This window comes from Ceratotherium simum, chromosome 6, assembly GCF_057802395.1.
Source record: "Ceratotherium simum simum isolate JZ-2026a chromosome 6, ASM5780239v1, whole genome shotgun sequence".
NCBI lineage: Eukaryota > Metazoa > Chordata > Mammalia > Perissodactyla > Rhinocerotidae > Ceratotherium > Ceratotherium simum.
The window spans coordinates 29,180,115-29,200,011 of NC_141905.1; the positions used below are offsets into that span (position 1 = coordinate 29,180,115).

Sequence of the window (19,897 nt, forward strand, 5' to 3'; positions counted from 1 at the left end):
TGTATATCAGGTTGAATTTGATTGAGACTAGTTTTAAAATTTGGATCTAAAGTAATGCTGGGATTTTTCTAATTCTCAGGAAACTGTACTGGTTGGTTTACTGATTTTGTCTTACTCTGACTTCAAAGAACCCATGAGGGCTTTTTCTTTTCTCCATCAGGAAAGGTTAACTAAAACTCTCCTAATATAATATCTTCACAGCTTGTCTTACAGAATGTCATGGTATATTCTATGCTAACTGTGGATTTGAATTTTTTTTTTTTTTTGTGGGGAAGATCAGCCCTGAGCTAACATCTGCCTACCCTCCTCTTTTTGCTGAGGAAGATTGGCCCTGGGCTAACATCTGTGCCCATCTTCCTCCACTTTATATGGGACACTGCCACAGCATGGCCTGACAAGCTCGTCAGTGCACGCCCAGGATCCGAACCTGGGCCGCCCGCAGCAGAGTGCGCACACTTAACTGCTATGCCACGGGTTCGGCCCCTGAATTAAGTTTTTTAGTTCTCTTTTAATATATATCTTTATGCTCTGATAGGGTTATGATAGCTGGGGGAACAATCTGTTTGGTTTTCCTCACTTGTGAGTATGTATAACCTCAAATGTGATGTTAATCTGGCTTTGCATTAAATTTCTGCCAGAGAAAAATAATAAATTGTGGAGTTAGTTGATCCGGTGAGTGTACTAAGTCCATTTACTTGAATATACAATCATTAACTCACCAAAGCTAATCAGATTTTATACATACTTTGTCAACTGTGCCCAGGAGCCTCGTCTGCCTAGTGAAACAATTAATTTCTAACTGGCATAATGGGACATAGCCTTCCAGTTCCTTCTAAACCTGCTTTATAGAGGTCATCCAAAAAGACTCACCTTGCCACTCAGGTTTTTCAGTAGTCACCATGTCCGTCTGTCAGAGGGCTTGACGGAGCAGATCCTCAAAGCAGGGTAAGTTATATGATTTTAGTAAATGAATACTACTAGGCTATAATTAGTGTATGTCAAACCCTAGTTACTAAATAGCTTCAAATATTTGAAATACCTGCCTCTCTGCCAATATTTGCTGGTAAATATGTGACAGAAGAATGTGCAGTTTTCCTCATTATGTTACCATGGTGGCATAATTTTAGTGTTTTCAGTTGGTTGGCTTTGATTTAAAATACTGATTAGCTTCCTCTCTGCTTCCATACTGAAAGCAGTGCAGTAATTTTGGCCTCGTGTTTATGTGGCAGTCTTCTCTGGTATTGCGAAGCTGTGGACAGTGTGTGTCCTCTCTAGATAATTTGAGGCTTATTGTTGCCTCCCAGCTGCATGACAGCCAGAGGGGAAGAGGTGGGTGTTCGAATTGTAGTAAAGGGATAGAATTGAGAATAACCAACTAATATTAATATCTTTGTCTTCTGTGTTATATCTAGCTCTTCAAATCAAATACCCTTGAAAGTAGAGGATCTCTGCTGTCCTGGGGAGCTACAGGAGATTGTGTGGGCAGCTTCTTTAATAGTTGCCACTGCCCTTATTCCCTTGGCCATTCACATTGATGTATCATGTGTTGCAAGTCTAATATAGGACCTCAGGAAGGGAAGATATTAAGAGCAATTTAAAGATTTAAGGAAGTATTATTTCAAACAGAAAAACTTTCTGCTAGCACCAGCAAGAGAAAGACCTGCCAGGCAGACGTGAGTTATCTGACTTTCTTTGAGAAAAGGCTTAGGGTTGGAAATGAGAAAGCCAAGCAGCCACAGGCTTTGCAAGTAGCTAGAGTCACATTAAAAGAAATGTGTATGAAGCATAAAAGAACCTATTAGGCACAGGTATCTTCATCACACCCATTTCCACAACCACTGTCAGTAACATCATCTCATCTGACCACTTCTGTCCACCACCATTCTAGTCTAAACTACAGTTATCTTTTGGCTGGATTAACTAAACATAGCAACCTCAAAACATGCCCAGACTTTATGGAAGAAGACTCTGTGGTCACTGAACCCATACAGAAAAATGAACAAACTTCAGATGACTTTCATGTGCCTTACAAGATATCATAGTTAGTTTAGATTATTGTAATTAACTGCCAGGTTGAAGAACCTGTATGCTTAAGCATGAAACATTCCTAATTAGCTCTTTTTAAAAACTGAGAGGCTACTATCTAATTGAAAAGTATCTTCTGTGCCTCTTAAGTTGCTTTAAAAGACAAAACAAGATGAAAAACTAACATTTAAGAAAAACAATCTGAATTAGCTTGGTGACTTGAAAAAAAATAACGCTTCAGTGCTGAGGGATTTAACACATAACCTCAGCTGATGATTGCTCTTTGGTACTCTAAAACACATAATTGGCCAGCCAGGTACAGCTTAACTTATTGTTAACCTACAATACAGTAGAAATAGAAAGCAAGATGTCTTTCTATTTTTCACCACTGTCCTCATAAAAGAATTCAATGACTTTCCTCCGTTTTCCTATTCTCAGAGGAAAAACATATATTTTCTTTCTTTTTTAAATGAAAGAAGGAGAATGATACTGATGCAGTCTTGCCCGTGAGGTGCTTTGCCTTTCACCTGCCTCTGTTTGGACTCATCATTTCTTCCTGCTCTCTATAGTAAAGCTTTAGTGAGCTATGTGTTTCTAAGCTTCAGTCTCCCAGTCTTTCTTGCATTTGTCCTTATGCTTGTCCGTCAACTTACCCTGAATTCTAATTTCTGTAGTATATTGTTTTACTCTTTAGCTTTCCATTTTTTGTTCTAAAAAATTGGCAGTTTCCAACATAATTTTTAGTATATTGAAAAATATTAACCAGTTCCATAGTACCTAACAAGCATGAGCTCGTTGCGTATGCAGTGGCTTTCTGAATGGTCCGAATTAAAAGTGATGACAAGATTAAGCCAATCAAAAAGGGATCGGTCATTTCAAGAAGTGAGATAAACTGAGATTTGAGCTCTGGAGACCAAAGAATAGAATGTGTTACTAATTTTACAGATAGTACCCCTAAACTGAAGTTTTTTAGTATTTTCCAAGTAAGGTAAAATTTTGAGAATATGCAATGTAATATTTAGCTCAGTTCATACGGCTAAAAACAGATATAACCTTAACTGTTTTATTTTTCCAGCATAATAGACGTGTGTTTCTCTCAAACTGTCTTGCTTTTGGGGCACATAGAGAGAGTTGTCATGATGGATTCTTTGAAAAACAGCTTTTTTTCTAACTGAGCCACAATTGATTTTTTCATCTCTTGCATCTGTGCCATTGTTCCTGTAGAAAACATCAAGCAATAACTATTTTTAATGGTGCTGTCTTCTCCTGGGTATAAACTAACAGTTTAACTTATAATTACCTAACTACATTTTTTTTTTCGTATTTATTAGGAAGTGTATACTTAGCTGATCTTAAAATCAGCGTCTAGTCATGGGCTTTTCAAATCATTCACTTCTAGAAACAATATTATACAATTTTATCATGGCTGTAATCATGCCAGTAATACCCATCCATGTAGAGTAATTTAAAAACCCACCAGACTGTGCTGTGGTCTTGGCTTTGTCCCATTAAGTCCTCAAAATCTCAGGTTCCTCTTATGTAAATGGAGACGATAACTAATACACCTATTTCAAAGGTAATTATGAGACTCAAATAAGAGAGAGAATAGGAAGCATTTTGTGTATTATTATCCCTCAGCCCATTTGTTTAATTGTGTCCCATATATGGTAACAGCAGGGCTTATAGTTTATTCTTACAACTTCTATTTTCATAAAATGTTGCAGAAGTCCAATTTTTATAGAGAAAGAGAGTTTATAATTCAGCTTTCCATGCGCTTAGTGTAGTTCCACTCTTGCCAATCTCTTTTCCTTTTCTTCCTATAAACATGAAAAATGTTCATGTGAAGAATAGAAATCAGAGAGTTAGTAGAATTAATTAGTTGTAGTTTTTCTTTCCTTTCTCAATTTTTTTTCTGTATTGTCTTTATAGAGGACAGAAAGGTTGTTTCTCTTTAAATGGAGCTGAAGTTAACAGAAGCAAGTGTGATCCAAAAATTATTATTATTATTTGTAGCTAATGTTTATCGTTATTAATAATACTATTATTCATAGCAGCTAACATTTACTGAGCTCTTAGTGTGTGCTAAGCATTATACTACCATATTTCAATGAATCTAAAACAGAAACATTGGTAAGATACACCATTTTCTTATGTACCACTAAGAAAGAAAAAAATGCTCTCAAGTAAACCATGACAAAAATACTTTCTTTACCCTAAAAATATTTAGTTAATACCTATTAAAATACTCCTTTAGGCTTATATCATTATTATATGTCATTCTTGTACATACATAAAAGGAAATTTTAAGCAAAATAAATTGATGTAAAACTTCTTCACATTCAACTTCAAATCCAACTCGTCTGAATTTCTTTTTGATTCAGAATCATGAATGTCTGTGTTTTTTCACACAGTATTGTCCTTTGAGCCATCAAGAGCATTGGTAGTGCAGCATTTCTTAAAGGAATACTCTATTGTTACCTGGGATTTTCTTTCAAGCCACTCACACCCATTCTTCAAGGTTTGACATGCTTGTGCGGGCACTGACAACAGCGTCACAACTGCTGCCTAGCCAACAGCAATTATAAGAAGCTTATTGATTTCAGAAGTAAGTATTAAAATGTAAAAAACATAAATAAGTAAATACATCTTAAAAAAGATTAATTAGGGTGATTGTTTCACAGGTATTATCTAACTCAACACTCACGATAATTCCAAGAGGAAAGTACTGTTATTATACCCATTTTACAAATGAGGAAACCAAGGTTTGGAAAGGTTAGATTGCCCATGAGTTTACAGTTGGTAAGTGACGAAGAAAAACCAAACCCAAGTCAATCTGACTGCACATCCTATATTCTTACCCTTGTAATATAGTGGATTCATTTATATTCCACAAATAATCAAGATCTCTGATATGGATGCAGGAAGATTATCTTAATCCTTCCAGAGAACCAGAACAGAGAATATATAGTGCTACATAAAGTATTTCTCAGAGGCTGCCAAGCTAGAATTTTAGCAAAGACTAAATGAAAAGACTCCTACAAATATCTTCAGCTGAGTATAGACCCTGCAATTCAGACTGCTAATTTAGAAGGGTGGGTCTCTCTGTGTTTTGATCAAAATATTCTCATTTTCCTAATGGACTAAAACGTGACTGTAATGATTTTTCAACATCTACCCTGGCTTGAATTTTATGAAAATTGATGATATGGCAGTTTTCTAATATCGAGTGATAGAAGAAGGGAAACTTAACTGATGAGTTTTTGTGGTTTTCTTTTGAATGAATAAATGTACCTGCCATTCTCACCTAATTTCTCATTCCAGCATAGTTTCAGACTCTGATTACAATGTGTTTTAACCTACAGAGTCTGGCATTGCTTGTCTTGTCTGCATCCTCCTGTGTGCTTGTTGATTTACCAACTTGTTTTTATTGTTTCTTTTAGTTGGTTAGATGCGAGTTAAATATTATTGAGAAAATTTATATATAACTGGACTCAGGTAAAGGAGTAAATGAAACCCACGACTAACCGTATCCTTGAAATTCTAGGACAACTTCAGGAATGTTTTTTTCCTGGGAATAATTACCAATTCTAAAGAAATGGCACAGTCTCTCCATAGGTATTTAAGAGTGTAGGCTGGAAAGTATGTCTTGTGCTCCTACTAGATGGTAAATATGGAATTGGTAGGTGAGTCTTATAAATGAGGCAGAGATTTAATCAGTGAGCCAAAATTATTTATTGAGCATATGCTGTGTGGCACAGTTCTGAGTATGACAGTAAAAAATACAAGGCATAGACTCTTCCTTCAAAAGGTGTATAATGTTATGAGAAAGAAATAGGCACTTTAAAAAATAAAGGATAATATAATGTAAAGCATACTCTTCTATGAGGTCTAGAGCTTACCTACTTTAAGAGCTCAAGAGACTCAGGAAAGTTGAGTGTGCTTTGGAATAATCAGTAGGGCCACGAATAGAAGTTAACTTCAAGAAAGGACTAGGTTTGTTCAAGTAGATAAGGAGGAGGACAACATCTCAGGGAAAATAACATAAAGAAAAACCCAAATGCTTAGCATAAAATAAGTCTTTCTGTAGAGCCACGAAGTAGTCCAAGTCTTTTCACAGGTGATGAAAGGCTCCTTTGGAATACAGAACATCTAAAATTGATTGGATTCCCCTTCCTGTAGAAAGGCTTTTATGTTTATATTTTATTGCTATGAAAAAGCATTAGGCACATGATCAGCACAGCTTGTGAGAGTTTAAATTGCATCTTTTAGTGAGTTGATAGCTAATTCACATCATTCTGAGGCCCACTAAAAATATTTACCCACCTTGCCTCTATTAGGCAAGTTTTAACACTCTGATAATTTGCCAGTGATTACTGTCTACTGACTTAGAGAGTTTTCTTCCGTTATTGTAATTGGAGAAATTACCTATATACTCATATGAAAATGGTAATGAGAAGAAATTTTTGCCTGTCTCCTCAAAATTGCTTTTAAAAGATATTTGACTCAGTCTTTAATTTCTTCACTTTTCTTTCTTTCTTTCTTTTTTTTTTTTTTTGGATCATGTAGTTTTTTTACCTTTATTCTATTGATATGGTATGTTACATTAATTGATTTTCAGATGTTAAACCACCCTTTCATTTATGGGATAAATTCTACTTGGTCTTGGTGTATAATCCTTTTTATACGTTGCTGGATTTGGTTTGCTAATATTTTGTTGAGACTTTTATTTTTCTTTATTCAGTCACTCACTAAGATGAGGAAGCGATCAACTATGAGTACATCAAGCCCCAAATAAATTGTATATCTTACTTATCATCATTATTTTTTAACAGCTTTTCACGCTGGCTGCTGCCTTCCACAGTTTGCCACACCTTTAGGTAAAATCAGCACATCAAGCCTGGTGTAGTGGTTATTAGGTGTCAAGTAATGAACAAGGTAAATCTCCAGCTCTTTCATGAATGCTGACATGCTGTCTGCAATGCTAGGACAAAAGCAATAAGGAGATATGTTGTATTTTCACCTAGACAGTAGATCCCAGAGAGCTATCTACAGAAATGATGTAGTCAGAGGAAAACAAACTGACACTCAAGTGAGAGAAAATAGCACTTTGCTTTCCTTCTAGGATTAGGTTCTTGGTTCTTATCTCCTAAACTTGGAGCTTTAATCTTTTTTTCCAACAGACAGTCTTTCTGTTTCCAAAACGCTTGTGAACTGATATGAAAAGAAGAATGTCCTTGAACTCTGAATGATGTTGGGCCTCAAATCTCAAAGAAATATATAGTGCAAAACTAAGGTTTTTTCATGTTGCTGTGATTTGGAATGAAATGGCTATTGAAAATAGAAATTGGAAATGATAAGATCTACTGCTTGCTGAAATAGTTATCTTAAAGGAAAAAATAGCTTGAGACTGACCCTATATAGCAATTCCGTGTGGAAACATTAACTTCATAGATTGATTGGACTATTAAATAGTTAATTCTGCCAGAGTTTAAGGCTTGTTCTTATTGATCAAAGTCATCTCTTAGGGAAAAATAACCACACAAATTTTGTATAATTCAAAATGCTATGTCAGTTAATGTAGGGAAATCACTTAGAACAGGATCTGGCACATAATAAGTGCTATGTAAGTGTTTGCTATTATGATGATAGAATATGGATTATTCTTTAACAACCTAAGGAATTTTTCTAAGTAAGTATAATAGCCGTTTTAGACTTCTTTTCTTTGGAACTGAACTATTTTTTTTCTTGCTTTCTCTTTTGCTCCATAGCTAATTATATACCTTTAAAGAAAAAAAGGAAGTTAACTAGACTGAATTTACTTGAGATTATTCCCTCAATAAGGGGAATCTGGTTAAACTAGGCTTCAATGACCCCATTTTAGTCTAAATTCCCAAACATTCAGACTAGTTAAAAAGTCAGCAGACTGGAGCAGACAGCACATATGTTAGAAACATGGTCAGTCTCACTAGTAATCAAAGAAATATTAATAAAAATGAGTTACCATTTTTCCTCTAGCAAAGATTTTTTTTATCATCATACTCGATGTTGTCAAGGGCACTGAGAAATGAGTATTCTTATATACTATTGGGATTGTAAATTGATACATCTTTCTGGAAATTAATTTGACAATACATATCAAGAGCATTAAAGAGTTTATAGCTACCATTTTTACACACATTAGATTGGCGAAAAATAAAAAGTCTGACAATACCAAGTGCTGGTGAAGATGTGAAGCAATGAGAGCTCTTATACATAGCTGATAAAATCATTGGTGTGATTCTTTTGGAAAATATTTGGATATTATCTTGATTAGCCATCAGTTCCACTTCTAGATATATACCCTAGATTTGGAACTCTAGTTCCTGTTTCACCAGGACACTGATACAAGAATGTTTATGACAGAATTGTTCATAATAGCAAAAAGCTGACAATAACGTAGATGTCCATTTAAAGGAAAACTGATAAATCGATAGTGATATTTTCAAACAATAGAAATCTATAATAGAGAAAAATGAAAGAAGCACACTTAAATATATCGGCGTGGACGAATCTTAGAAATATAATGTTGATTGAAAAAAGCAAGTTGCAGAAGAAAAAGTTCAAAAGCAAGCAGAAATAAACAATATATTGTTTAGGGACAAAAACGTGTTCTAAACTAAAAAAAAAGACAATAGAAAAAGAAATCCAAATGGTGGTTACCTCTTAGGAGAGGCAGAGGGACAGGCTTCAACTGTTACGCTAATGCTTCCTCTCTCAGGTTAAGTGGTAGGTTCCTGGTGTTTTTTTTTTATTATTATTATGCTTCATAACTTGTCTATTATGTATATTATTTTGTGTAGATCAAATATTTCATAATAAAAAAGTTTTAAAGTGCCTATAGTTTTTTTTCATAATTCCATTTCTAGAAGTCAGCCCAAAAATAATGATGAAAAAATAAGTACAGAAGAAGTTTTTCCCAGTGGTGGTATGTATTGGAACCAAAAATTGAAACAACCTAGATGTCAAACACCAATATATATATTTTTTATATCTTGCCTTGTTCAAGAAAGGATTTAAGAAAGCCTTAAAAAATATAATCATTGAAACAAAAGTACATTAAAACTCACTGAGAAATGAAAGTTAAAAGAAAGAAGAGGTTAAGAGAAAGCCAAGAGTAAGGTTATTATGAAAAATATGTCATAAAATCGCCTGTTCTTATTAGAGATGGGCCACAAACTTAATTCTAAGCATCTAGTAACTGAATAAAAAGAGAAACATGAGTCATGGTATCTTTACAATAAGAAAAAATCAACTGGGGCTGGCTTGGTAGCATAGTGGTTAAGTTGGCATGCTCTGCTTCAGTGGCCCAGAGTTCACGGGTTCGGATCCCAAGTGCAGACCTACACCACTCATCAAGCCATGCTGTGGCGGTGACCCACATATAAAATAGAGGAAGATTGGCACAGATGTTAGCTCAGGGACAATCCTTCTCACCAAAAAATAAAATAAAATAAAGAACAAACCAACTGTTTTAATTGAGACCAGAGAGAACATTCTCCCCAGATTGTGTGAGCAAGTTATTTAACTTCTCTCTGTCTATGTGTCCTTGCCTATAAAATAAAATAATAATAATACCCATTACAGAGTGTTGTGAGGATGATATAAGGTAAGTTCCTAGGATAGCACCTGGCAGGTAGTAAGCACTCAAATATGTTGCTGATTAGCCATGATTAATGACATTCTCAAGAGTATCCTTACAGAAATCAGTATCGTGGAAGTAGATATTGTTAAGGGAGAAATGGAGAGGTAGTCCTTGCCTCAGGTAGGAAATCCTCTCAACAATAGGACAGAGAGTTGTGAATTAATTTTCTGGTGGTCTGTCAGTGTTCACTCAATACATATTTATTGAGTACCTCCTTTACTGCAAGTTTTCTGTCTGGTAATATATCGCCAGGGTACGGGACATATTAAGTTGGTGTTCTGCTTCAGCGAACTCTTAAGTAGTTTAATCTTGAAATCATTCTAACGTGTTCAATAATAAATAAAATTTCTTGCATTTACTTTTTCTGCTTATCAAATGTGAAAGTAGTATTCTGTAAACAGAGACTGGGCAAAAGCAGTTATGAAAAGAATAGTGAGAACTAGTAATTGAACTTAGTTAATACTCACTAAGAACAGAATAATCAATTGAGGCTTTTAGCTCCTGGGAAGTGATATCATGGTGATAATAATATTAATTGCGGGGCCGGCCCCGTGGCTTAGCGGTTAAGTGCGTGCGCTCCGCTACTGGCGGCCCGGGTTCGGATCCTGGCCGTGCACCGATGCACTGCTTGTCTGGCCATGCTGAGGCCGTGTCCCACATACAGCAACTAGAAGGATGTGCAACTGTGACATACACCTATCTACTGGGGCTTTGGGGAGAAAAAGGAGGACTGGCAATAGATGTTAGCTCAGGGCCAGTCTTCCTCAGCAAAAAGAGGAGGATTGGCATGGATGTTAGCTCAGGGCTGATCTTCCTCACACAAAAAAAATGTATATTAATTGCTATGTTTATTGAATGCTAACTGTGCACCAAACTCTGTACTAATTTCTTTACATATATTATCCCATTTAATCTTTACAATACTTTGAGGTTGTGAATATTATCTCCATTTTTTTGGTGGAAAGATTTTGAAGCCTTAGAGGGAATAAGCCACTTGCCTAAAGTCACAGCTGTAAGTATGGATTCAAGCCAGAATTCAGACCCAGGCCTTGCTGATTGTAAAGCTCAGATTCTTAATCATTTTAATATATTACCTTCTGTGGAATGAAACAAAGACTGATCAAACCTTGAAACCCTTTGTTCCAGATCTAAAATGTTTTCCTGACACCCTCAGTCAAATATACCCTGATTTTTGTTATCCTGTAATAAGTTCGTGCGTCAGTCTTATCTTCCTAATTTTCACTATCAGACTGGAAAGTTAACCTTTTCCAGGTCTAACTATATGATTGGTACTCATGTCATTTAGTCAGATTTGATCACCAGCCTGAACTTTCTTAAAAACAATTTTAAAGTGGAAATAATCCTTAGATTTGAAGTAGAAAAAGTCTAGCATCTTAGTTTGGTAATCTATAATCTCATGGTCCCAAACTCTAATGGATTGTTTTGGCCCTTGCTGAGGGCACTGAACTATGTTGCCTCCATTCCAAATTCTGGGCCTTCTTCCTCAGCCAAAAGACAAACGTATGTGTTCACAGTGAAGATGCATCTTATATTTAAAGATAAGAAAATTTAGGCTCCAGGCAATTTGACCTGGGGCTCTCTGATGTCCTCTGCCAATTGTAGAAACATAAGATTTCACATTCAAACTGTGAAGTGTATATGTCATGCTCACTAGGTGGGTTTGCAGTAGAGAACTTTGCCTGTAATCATTTTTCCTTTTATGGGCATAACAGTGTTCTGAGACTCCTGGTAGTAGCAACAGTGGCATAGTTAGATTTCAAAAGCCAAATTCTGTCAGGTTGAAAATCATAGATGTGTTCATCCCAGTGGCTTGAGATTACTATGCATTACTTGAATTGTACAGTTCAGAAACTAGAAAGCCTATCAAGAAAATTATCATTCTGAGATACTTGTATAAGGGCAGGATTTACTCTGAGGGATAGACATAGTCTCTTGAAAGATAATTTTATGAAAGAGAATAAGGTTGAAGTTTACATTTGTTGGAATATATTAACCATGAAAGTCTTTAACATATCAAGACCACTAGCAGATACTGATTTCTTTTTCCTTTTACTATTTTTCTAATCTTATTTTGGCTTTTGTTCATAATACATGTTTTCCCCTCTTCCTGGCTTCCTGGCTTCCGTAAATCATTTCATCTAGATATATATAGACCATCTGTCCTCCAAAAAGGCTATTCCTTCTCTCAACAAGGGGCAAGTGAGAACAAGAGGCACAGTGTGGATAAAAAGCCAAGAAAAATCTTGGCGGACAGTTTTTTGGCTCCTCTTCTCTGGCTCCTCTTTGCCTGCCCTGCAGCCCCCTGGGGAACAAAAGGGAGGCAACAGCTTGTATCCATTTGAGAAAGTGGCAATGGCTTGCAGAAGAGAAAATGCTAGGCTGTTCAGCTCTCTTCCTAGATACAGAAAAACAATGCAGATGGTGGGTGGTATGCCGGAATGCACACATTCTGAGCCATAGGACCAAATAGAATGGAATTTCTTAATTGTCATGGAAGTGGAACGTAAGAGGCTTTATCAACATTTGGCTAAGTAAAACACAAGCCAGTCATTTGAATTGCTTCCAAATATACAATTAGAAGCTTTCTACATTGTGGTAATTTTGTAATAACCTATGTCTTTCCCCAAAGACCCTCTCATGACCTTGGGGATTATATTCATACAGTGCTCCAGGAAGGCACCCACAGGATTGTGTAGGCTTAAGATACACACTTCATCCCTAGATCCACATGATGTCTAACTATTGCCCTTGAAAATTTAGCCCTAATGCAAGTCCTTGAGAAACTACCCTGGAAGCTCCCTAGGCTTAGCGCAATAGGTCTTCAGTTAATAAATGTTGAATGACTAGCACATTAGTTTGGGTCAGTATTCATTAGCAGTTTTGTGTGTAAAGAGAAACAGCTCTCCCCCACCTCCTCCAGCCATGATTAAGACTTGAGAAACAAGGCAGTCTTCCTCAGAAGAACCTAAAAACCTAAAAGGAGAGGTGTTGCCCAAAATCAAATTACAGAGGAGGTAGTAAACTTTGAAGTGGGCCATACTACATGACGCTGATTTTTATAGTTTTTAAGCCCTTTCAGGTTCAAATCACATCAAAATAATAACAATAATAATAGAAAAAAGTCTAGGTTTTCAGAGAACATTAGTAAAAATGCTAATTTGAGCATTGGGATTGTTACTTGGGGATCTCCACTGGAAACTGTCTTTACTATCTTTGAAACATAAGAGAGGTGAGGCTTTATGCCCCTATGGAGAACAGACGAATACAGGCCTTTCATAAGCCTTGAGCACACTGCTGCTGCTGCCAACATTATGAACAAGAAACATTTCAGCCTTGAGTCTATCTTGTGGGATAAAGCTTAAAACTCATCTAATTCAAATATATCAGATTTCTCCACAGCTATGAAATCTCCCAGATAAGGCTAAAATGAGCACCCCAAGTTATTAAAGCGTAGCCTGGAGAGCAGGGACCACAGCTTTGTTTCATAGATGAACCACCATACATCTCCAGCTTTTGCCTGGGAATCACATTTCACTGAAAACCTGATTTAAACCTTGCATAAACTATCCCCATTTTGCAAAAAATTTATCAGTCCCTCCATTTGGTTTCAGGATGGTAAATTGAACCATAAATCAAACTTAAATTAAATCCTGAAAACTTTCGGTGTTGTCAAAAATTAATCAACTCCGTAGAAGTGATGGTGTGACAAACATGAAATATTGAGTGGTTTGAGTTATAAGAGAGACCTTCACTTAAAATTGATGATGTTGATTTTTTGGGAAATAGTTTTGCTTGTCACTTAAGTATGACTAAGCCCAGTGGCTAAGTTTATCCAAAACAACATGTGCTGTCCTGTAGGATGAATATGTACTACTGCTTAGAAGGACAAAACAGTGTGATATTGAGATATAGTCTTTGGATCCAGATAGAGCTGAGTTTGAATCCTAGCTCTGCCACATGTAACTTCATGTTGCCTCAGTTTTTTCATCTGTAAAGTGGAGTTGTTAATGTCTACTCTATAGGCTTGTTACAGTGATTAAATGAAAAACTATATGGATGAAGTACCTTGACCCATAGTACATGTTCAGTAAATGGTTGCTATTGTAAAAATGTAGTTCTTGTGTCTTGCTCACTGATACAGTCCCACCAGTGAGGAAATAAATTAAGGTATATATCAACTTACCAAGCTAACTGGAGAAATGAGAATTGAAAGAGGCTTTTGCTCTTGACTGCATACTTCCTTATTTTGTGTCTCATGTCAGTCTTATCTCCCTCCTAAATGGTGAAGTCCCTAAGGACAGAAACTGAGTATTCTCCTTCTTTCATGTACCCTACAATGACTAACACAGTGCTAGACAACTAGTAGACATTCAGGAAGTGTTTAGATGTCACCTTACTTAGCAATGTCTTATGTCTACATATACCCCTCTTATGAGAACAGGATTATGCCCTGCCACATAGGAATCTGAAAGTTTCCTGGTAACTGTTATTTTCCAATAAAACCATGGGGAAATTTTACCATCTTCAAATCATTTTACTTTCTAATTGGTTTCTGGGCCCATCTTTAGCCATTTTATTATTTATGCATTTATAAGTATCATTAACACTGCAGCTGGTACTAAGATAACTTTCTTGTCTCTATTTTAAATGAAAATCTTAGTTTTCTGATATTACTTGGATTAGCTAGAGGTCCTTTATACTTAACCTTTCCATCTACATATTTAAATATGTTTAGTGATTTTTCAGTAGCTTTGGTAAGTAAGCATATCTAATTAAGGCATCCTACAATATACATGTTTTTTTCAGGCTCTATTGATGTGCTTGCATTTGATTACCATTTTGGGGGAAACTTGAAAATGCATTGCTCTTCTTTGAAATCCTTAGAGGTCTGAGTGTATAAGAAGATTAAGTACAGACTGAGGGAGTGATGTGGCTTCACATATGTATAATTGATCAAATTTACAATAATTAGTTTTTAAGTGTTCTTTGAGTAGCAGGGACATGGATGATCCAGAGAACACTTATTACTAATAATATTACTTATGAATTTGAATGGAATTTTAACATTGTTTTTATCCCCATAAGGATGCTCCTGATCTGTAAGGTATGTGGGATGTTATAGCAGCTCTATTTTATCCATGAGGAAATTGAGGCCCGGAGTAGTTGGGTGACTTTCCTGAAGTCATAAGTATTAGTGGCAGAACTGGAGTAAGAACCCAGCAGATCTTCTGTTTCTGATTAATTTTTTCAAATCTTGGAGAGAATTGTAGTTCAAAAATATAGTCCCCTCCATCAACTGTTTTCTGCCATTCAACACAGTTGATCATTCCATATTCCATGTCAAAGTACCTTCCATTTGACCCCAAGAACGTCTTTCTGTTTCCCTCTCAGTTTGAACGCCACGACCCTGTGGATGGGAAAATTACTGAGAGGCAGTTTGGTGGCATGCTGCTGGCCTACAGTGGGGTGCAGTCCAAGAAGCTGACTGCCATGCAGAAGCAGCTCAAGAAGCACTTCAAAGAGGGAAAGGTAGGTGTCTTTGCCTAGAGGAAGAAAAGGAACCGGGGGAAATACAATTATTGCAAAGGTACTAACAGAATGAGAGTGTGTCATGAATCAAAGATTATGACTAATTCATCTCTGATACCTGAAAAAAAAGACCAGTGGATGAGGAAGAGGGCAGAGCCCAGAATGACCCTAGGTTTCTAGTTCAGACCAAGGATGGCACTGTGAACTGAGACTGAGAATTTAAAAAGAGAAGGTAGGGCCGGCCCCGTGGCTTAGTGGTTACGTGCATGCGCTCCGCTGCTGGCGGCCGGGGTTCGGATCCCGGGCGCGCACCGACGCACCGCTTCTCCAGCCATGCTGAGGTCGTGTCCCACGTACAGCAACTAGAAGGATGTGCAGCTATGACGTACAACTATCTACTGGGGCTTTGGGGAGAAAAATAAATAAATAAAATTATAAAAAGAGAAGGTGGTTTACAGGGGAAGATAAAGAGTTCAGTTGTAGATATGTGTTTAAGATGCCTGTGGACTATCCAAATAGAGATGATTAGCAAGGCAGTTGGATATGCAGATCTGCTTTAGAGGACTGCCGTAGATTTGGGAGTCATCAACACACTGTTAGAGTTAAAACCATGAAAACAGATGAGATTGCCCAAGGAGAGTATTATACAGAAAAGAACTGTGGGCCCAGGACAAAATCAAGTGGAACCCTGTTTTGAGAGGTTCGGTGAATTCGATAAGAAACGTAAAAGAAACTTTCCAACCCAAATGAATGGACTGAATGTATATTTTATTATAGAGGAGAGTAAAGGCAATAGTCTGCAAACAGATCCGAATAGGTCGAATAACAAGAGGGAAATGACACAAACCGATCAGAAAGGGAAACACCAGATCGACCTAGATAGAAGCAGATCCGAATAGGTCAAATAACAAGAGGGAAAAACATCAGCTCGATCGAAAAGGGAAACACCAGATCGACCGAAGGGAAATAACACAAATCAACCGGAAAGAGAAACACCAGGTCGACCCAGAGAGAAACATCAGATCGGTTACTCACAACATCCATGCCCTTGCGCCCGGGAGAGTCCCTTCAATTGACACGACTAGGCAGGAGTCCGATCGTCAGAGGTCCTGGGCAAGGCGTGCCTTCCACAGGTGAGACTCTCACCAGGCCTCAGTTTCCAGCAGTTTATATAGCATCAGTAATCTCCAGAGTAAGCATTTGCAGAGTTTGCAGAGTAAGCGTTTGGTGTTCCCATGCACCAATGGTTATCAGTTGCGTATGTGCACTGAGCCCCCTGGCTGTCCTCCCAGCCCGGCAGTTGTGTACACGCATTGTGCCCCCTGGCTAGCGTCCCAGCCCGGCACAAATGGCCAGTCCGTCCTGAGCTACGACGCCCAAAGAGCCTTGTAGTCTTACAAATTGCAACTATCTCTGTGGGAGAAGGACCGGTTCCCACCACACAGAAAGCAGCTTTATATTTCTTTGTGTGCTGGTCGCTGTAGGTCCATGGAACGGCCAAACATGGCTGTACTCATGACAAGACAAACCCTAACATTTAAGCAGCTCAGGAAAGAAATCTTGAGGAGAAAGTAGTGAAATCAAAGGCAAGGAAGTAGAGGGTTCAGGAACTGAGGGATCTACAGGGTCGCATGGGACAGAGAGAGTTCGGTAAAATAAGATGATAAACATCCATTGGTTTTGGTAAAATGGTAATAATTGGTGACCTTTGGGAGAGCTGTTTTATTAGAGTAGTCGGGTTTGGAGGGCATATTAAAATAAGAAGGAAGGAAGTAGAGAAAGAGAAGAGAGGAAGAAAAGGAGGAAGAAGAGGCTCCAGAAAGAAGGAAATAGCTTATGTTAAAAACTCTGAGGCGTATATTAGTCTGCTTGGGCTGCTATAACGAAATATCAGAGACAGGTGGCTTAAACAGCAGAAATTTATTTTCTCACAGTTCTGGAGGCCAGAAGTCCATGATCAAGGTGCCAGCAAATTTAGACTTCTAATCAGGGCTCTCTTCCTGGCCTGTGGACAGCCACCTTCTTCCTATGTCCTCACATGGCCTTTCCTTGGTGTTTGCATGCTGAGAAAGAGAGCTCGAGCTCTCTGATGTGTCTTCTTATAAGGACACTAATCCTGTTGGATCAGGGTCCCACCCTTATGACCTCATTTAACCTTAATTATTTACTTAGAGGCCCCATCTCCTAATACAGCCACACTGGGGGTTAAGGCTTCAGTGTATAAGTTTTGAGGAGATACAGTCAGTCAGTCCATAACAGCCAGGAAGGACAAATCTGGCATGTGTGAGGAACTGAAAGGGGACTATTGTAGTTGGAGCATGCTAGCAAGGAGAAGAATGGCCTGAGGTGAGGTCTGAGATGACTCCGCTTTATGAAAAATAGTTTGGAAAGGAGCAAGCATAGAAGCAAAAAGACTGATATTAAGATTATTAGAGATTTCAGGAGGAGATAATTGAGCTTTTTTTGAGAGCACTGAGATTGGAGAGCACCATGGATTTGTGGTGGTACTAGTTGACATTGCTCTCTGATACCTGTCAACACCAGTTGCACAAAGAGGCATATGGTAGAACTGAGTCAGCATTGGGGATTTTGCCAAACTGAAGCAGAAACTAGTTAAGAGGTCACACCTCTTAAGGATCACTTACATATGCACACACAAACACAGCAATGCTAGGGCTAGAACCCAGGTCTTCTCATACTCAGCCCAATACCCTGTCAACCTGACAATGATTACCATTTGGCCATGACCGGGAAATTGACCTGGCACTAAAAATGATCCGTGAGAGATTGCCAAGGTAGCGTGGTATAGTAGACATGGAGCTAGAAGACTTGAGTTCAGGTTCTGCTTCAGAGATTTACATGGACAAATCACTTAACCTTATTCGCCTCATGAATCGAGAGGCTTGTCCTAAATGTGCGCTAGCTTTAAAACTCAATAACCAAAAACGAGTAATAGGATTGCTAGTGCTTGTCTCAGTTTTCTTAGTTATTAGTCTTTGTGCAGGAAATCTTGCATGAACAGCATTTCCCCAAGTTGGTGGAAAGCAATTCTTATCAGCTAGGCTTTTTCCTCCTTGTCTTGGATGTTGAAAAGCTGAAAGGACCTCTGAACCAGGCTGTGGACTGCAACTGAGGGCAGGCTGGGCTCTGAGAGAAGTGTCAGCTTCTCTGAGCTCAGTCCAGCCTGTCCCAAGGTGTTCTCTTGGCTATGGGGAAAGACTCATCATTAATGGAAAGTGACAAGAGGACAATACTTCTCTCTTAGAGAGAACTTCTACACTACCTAGTACCCAGCTCATATCTGTTGGAAATTGTAATTTTTGAAAATTGATTGCAAATATTTAGGTGGATTTTTTAGCCTCTATGCTGGAAGTATAGTGTTTGTATTAGGAAGCATTCCTTTCTTTTGACCAAACTTCTTTTGTGTGTGAGGAAGATTAGCCCTGAGCTAACATCTATTGCCAATCTTCCTCTTTTTGCTGAGGAAGATTAGCCCTGGGCTAACATCCGTGCCCATCTTCCTCTAGTTTATATGAGATGCCACCACACCATGGCTTGACACGCAGTGCATTGGTCCGCACCCAGGATCTGAACCTGTGAACCCTGGGCCGCTGAAGCGGAGCACATAAACTTAACCGCTAAGCCACCAGGCCGGCCCCCCTTGACCACACTTATTTTTAAGTTTGGTCCAGACATTGATTTGACCTTAAAATAATTACCTCTCATGATAGGTTAATTCATGTTTTATTATGAACTTATATTTAAAAGCAATAAATTGGGTGTTGGAGACATCTCCCTTGAAGGAATAGAGTATTTTAGCTTTGGCAGGAGTTAATTTAGGACCTGATGACCTTGCAAAAGAGTTCTAAAGTGAAAGGACAAATTTTGTCAGATGATGAAAATCTGGGGTGTTAAATTAGTTCTGGCCCAGAATTTCTAGCCTGCTTTAGCAAGGAGATTGAGATTGATTGTCCTTTCATGTTGATTAAATAGTTTGTGAACATACAATTAACTAAAATGAGAGTTAATGAAGGGCCTTTGCTCCTAAGGTTACCGGTCCATCTCTCTAGGACCATTTCCCATTAATGGGGAATCACTATCTGCTTTCTAATTGCTTCTTTTATTCCACTTTGGATTTGTTAACATGAAAACAGTAAGTTTTCATTTGGCTCACGTTAATCATTTTCTGTGTTGGGTTCTGTACAAAACATCAAACCAGACCTAAAAGGTCCTAGTGGTGGTATTAAATAAATATTTACATATTAATGAACATGCAATGCTTCACAGCCATTTTTCTTTTTCTAATAGCCTTGTTAGATGTCATTTTGCCTTTGAGAACATAGTGACAGAGAGAAAGAGAAATTAATGATCCAACTAGACTCTAGACTAAAATCCAAGGCTGCCTATTCCAGGTCTTGTCCCTTCCATAGCAAAGTTCTGTTTCTTTTAACCATACTCTTCCTCTAAAGCAGTGCTTCTCAACCCTGGTCTCCCAGTAGGATCACTTGGGGAAATTTTAAGAAATGTGGTTGTTGGGGCCCTCTTCAAACCAATTAAATCAGAAGGTCAGTGGGTGGGTCCAGGCATTAGTAGTGCTTAAAAGGCTCCCCAGGTGATTCTAATGTGCAGTTAGGCTCATGA

General features: G+C 37.9%; 1 protein-coding gene across 3 annotated transcripts in view; it reads left to right on the forward strand.

The window, feature by feature from the left end:
- Positions 1–19,897, forward strand: part of MICU1 (mitochondrial calcium uptake 1) — a 252,362-nt gene that overhangs the window by 192,423 nt on the left and 40,042 nt on the right. For all 3 annotated transcript variants that reach the window (XR_015552458.1, XM_087432045.1, XM_004426996.3), the window contains one exon: positions 15,119–15,256. Coding sequence is in view for 2 of the 3 variants with exons in the window: in XM_087432045.1 (XP_087288171.1) it covers positions 15,119–15,256 (138 nt within the window). In the remaining variant the exon portion in view is untranslated. The remainder of the gene's footprint in view (positions 1–15,118; positions 15,257–19,897) is intronic.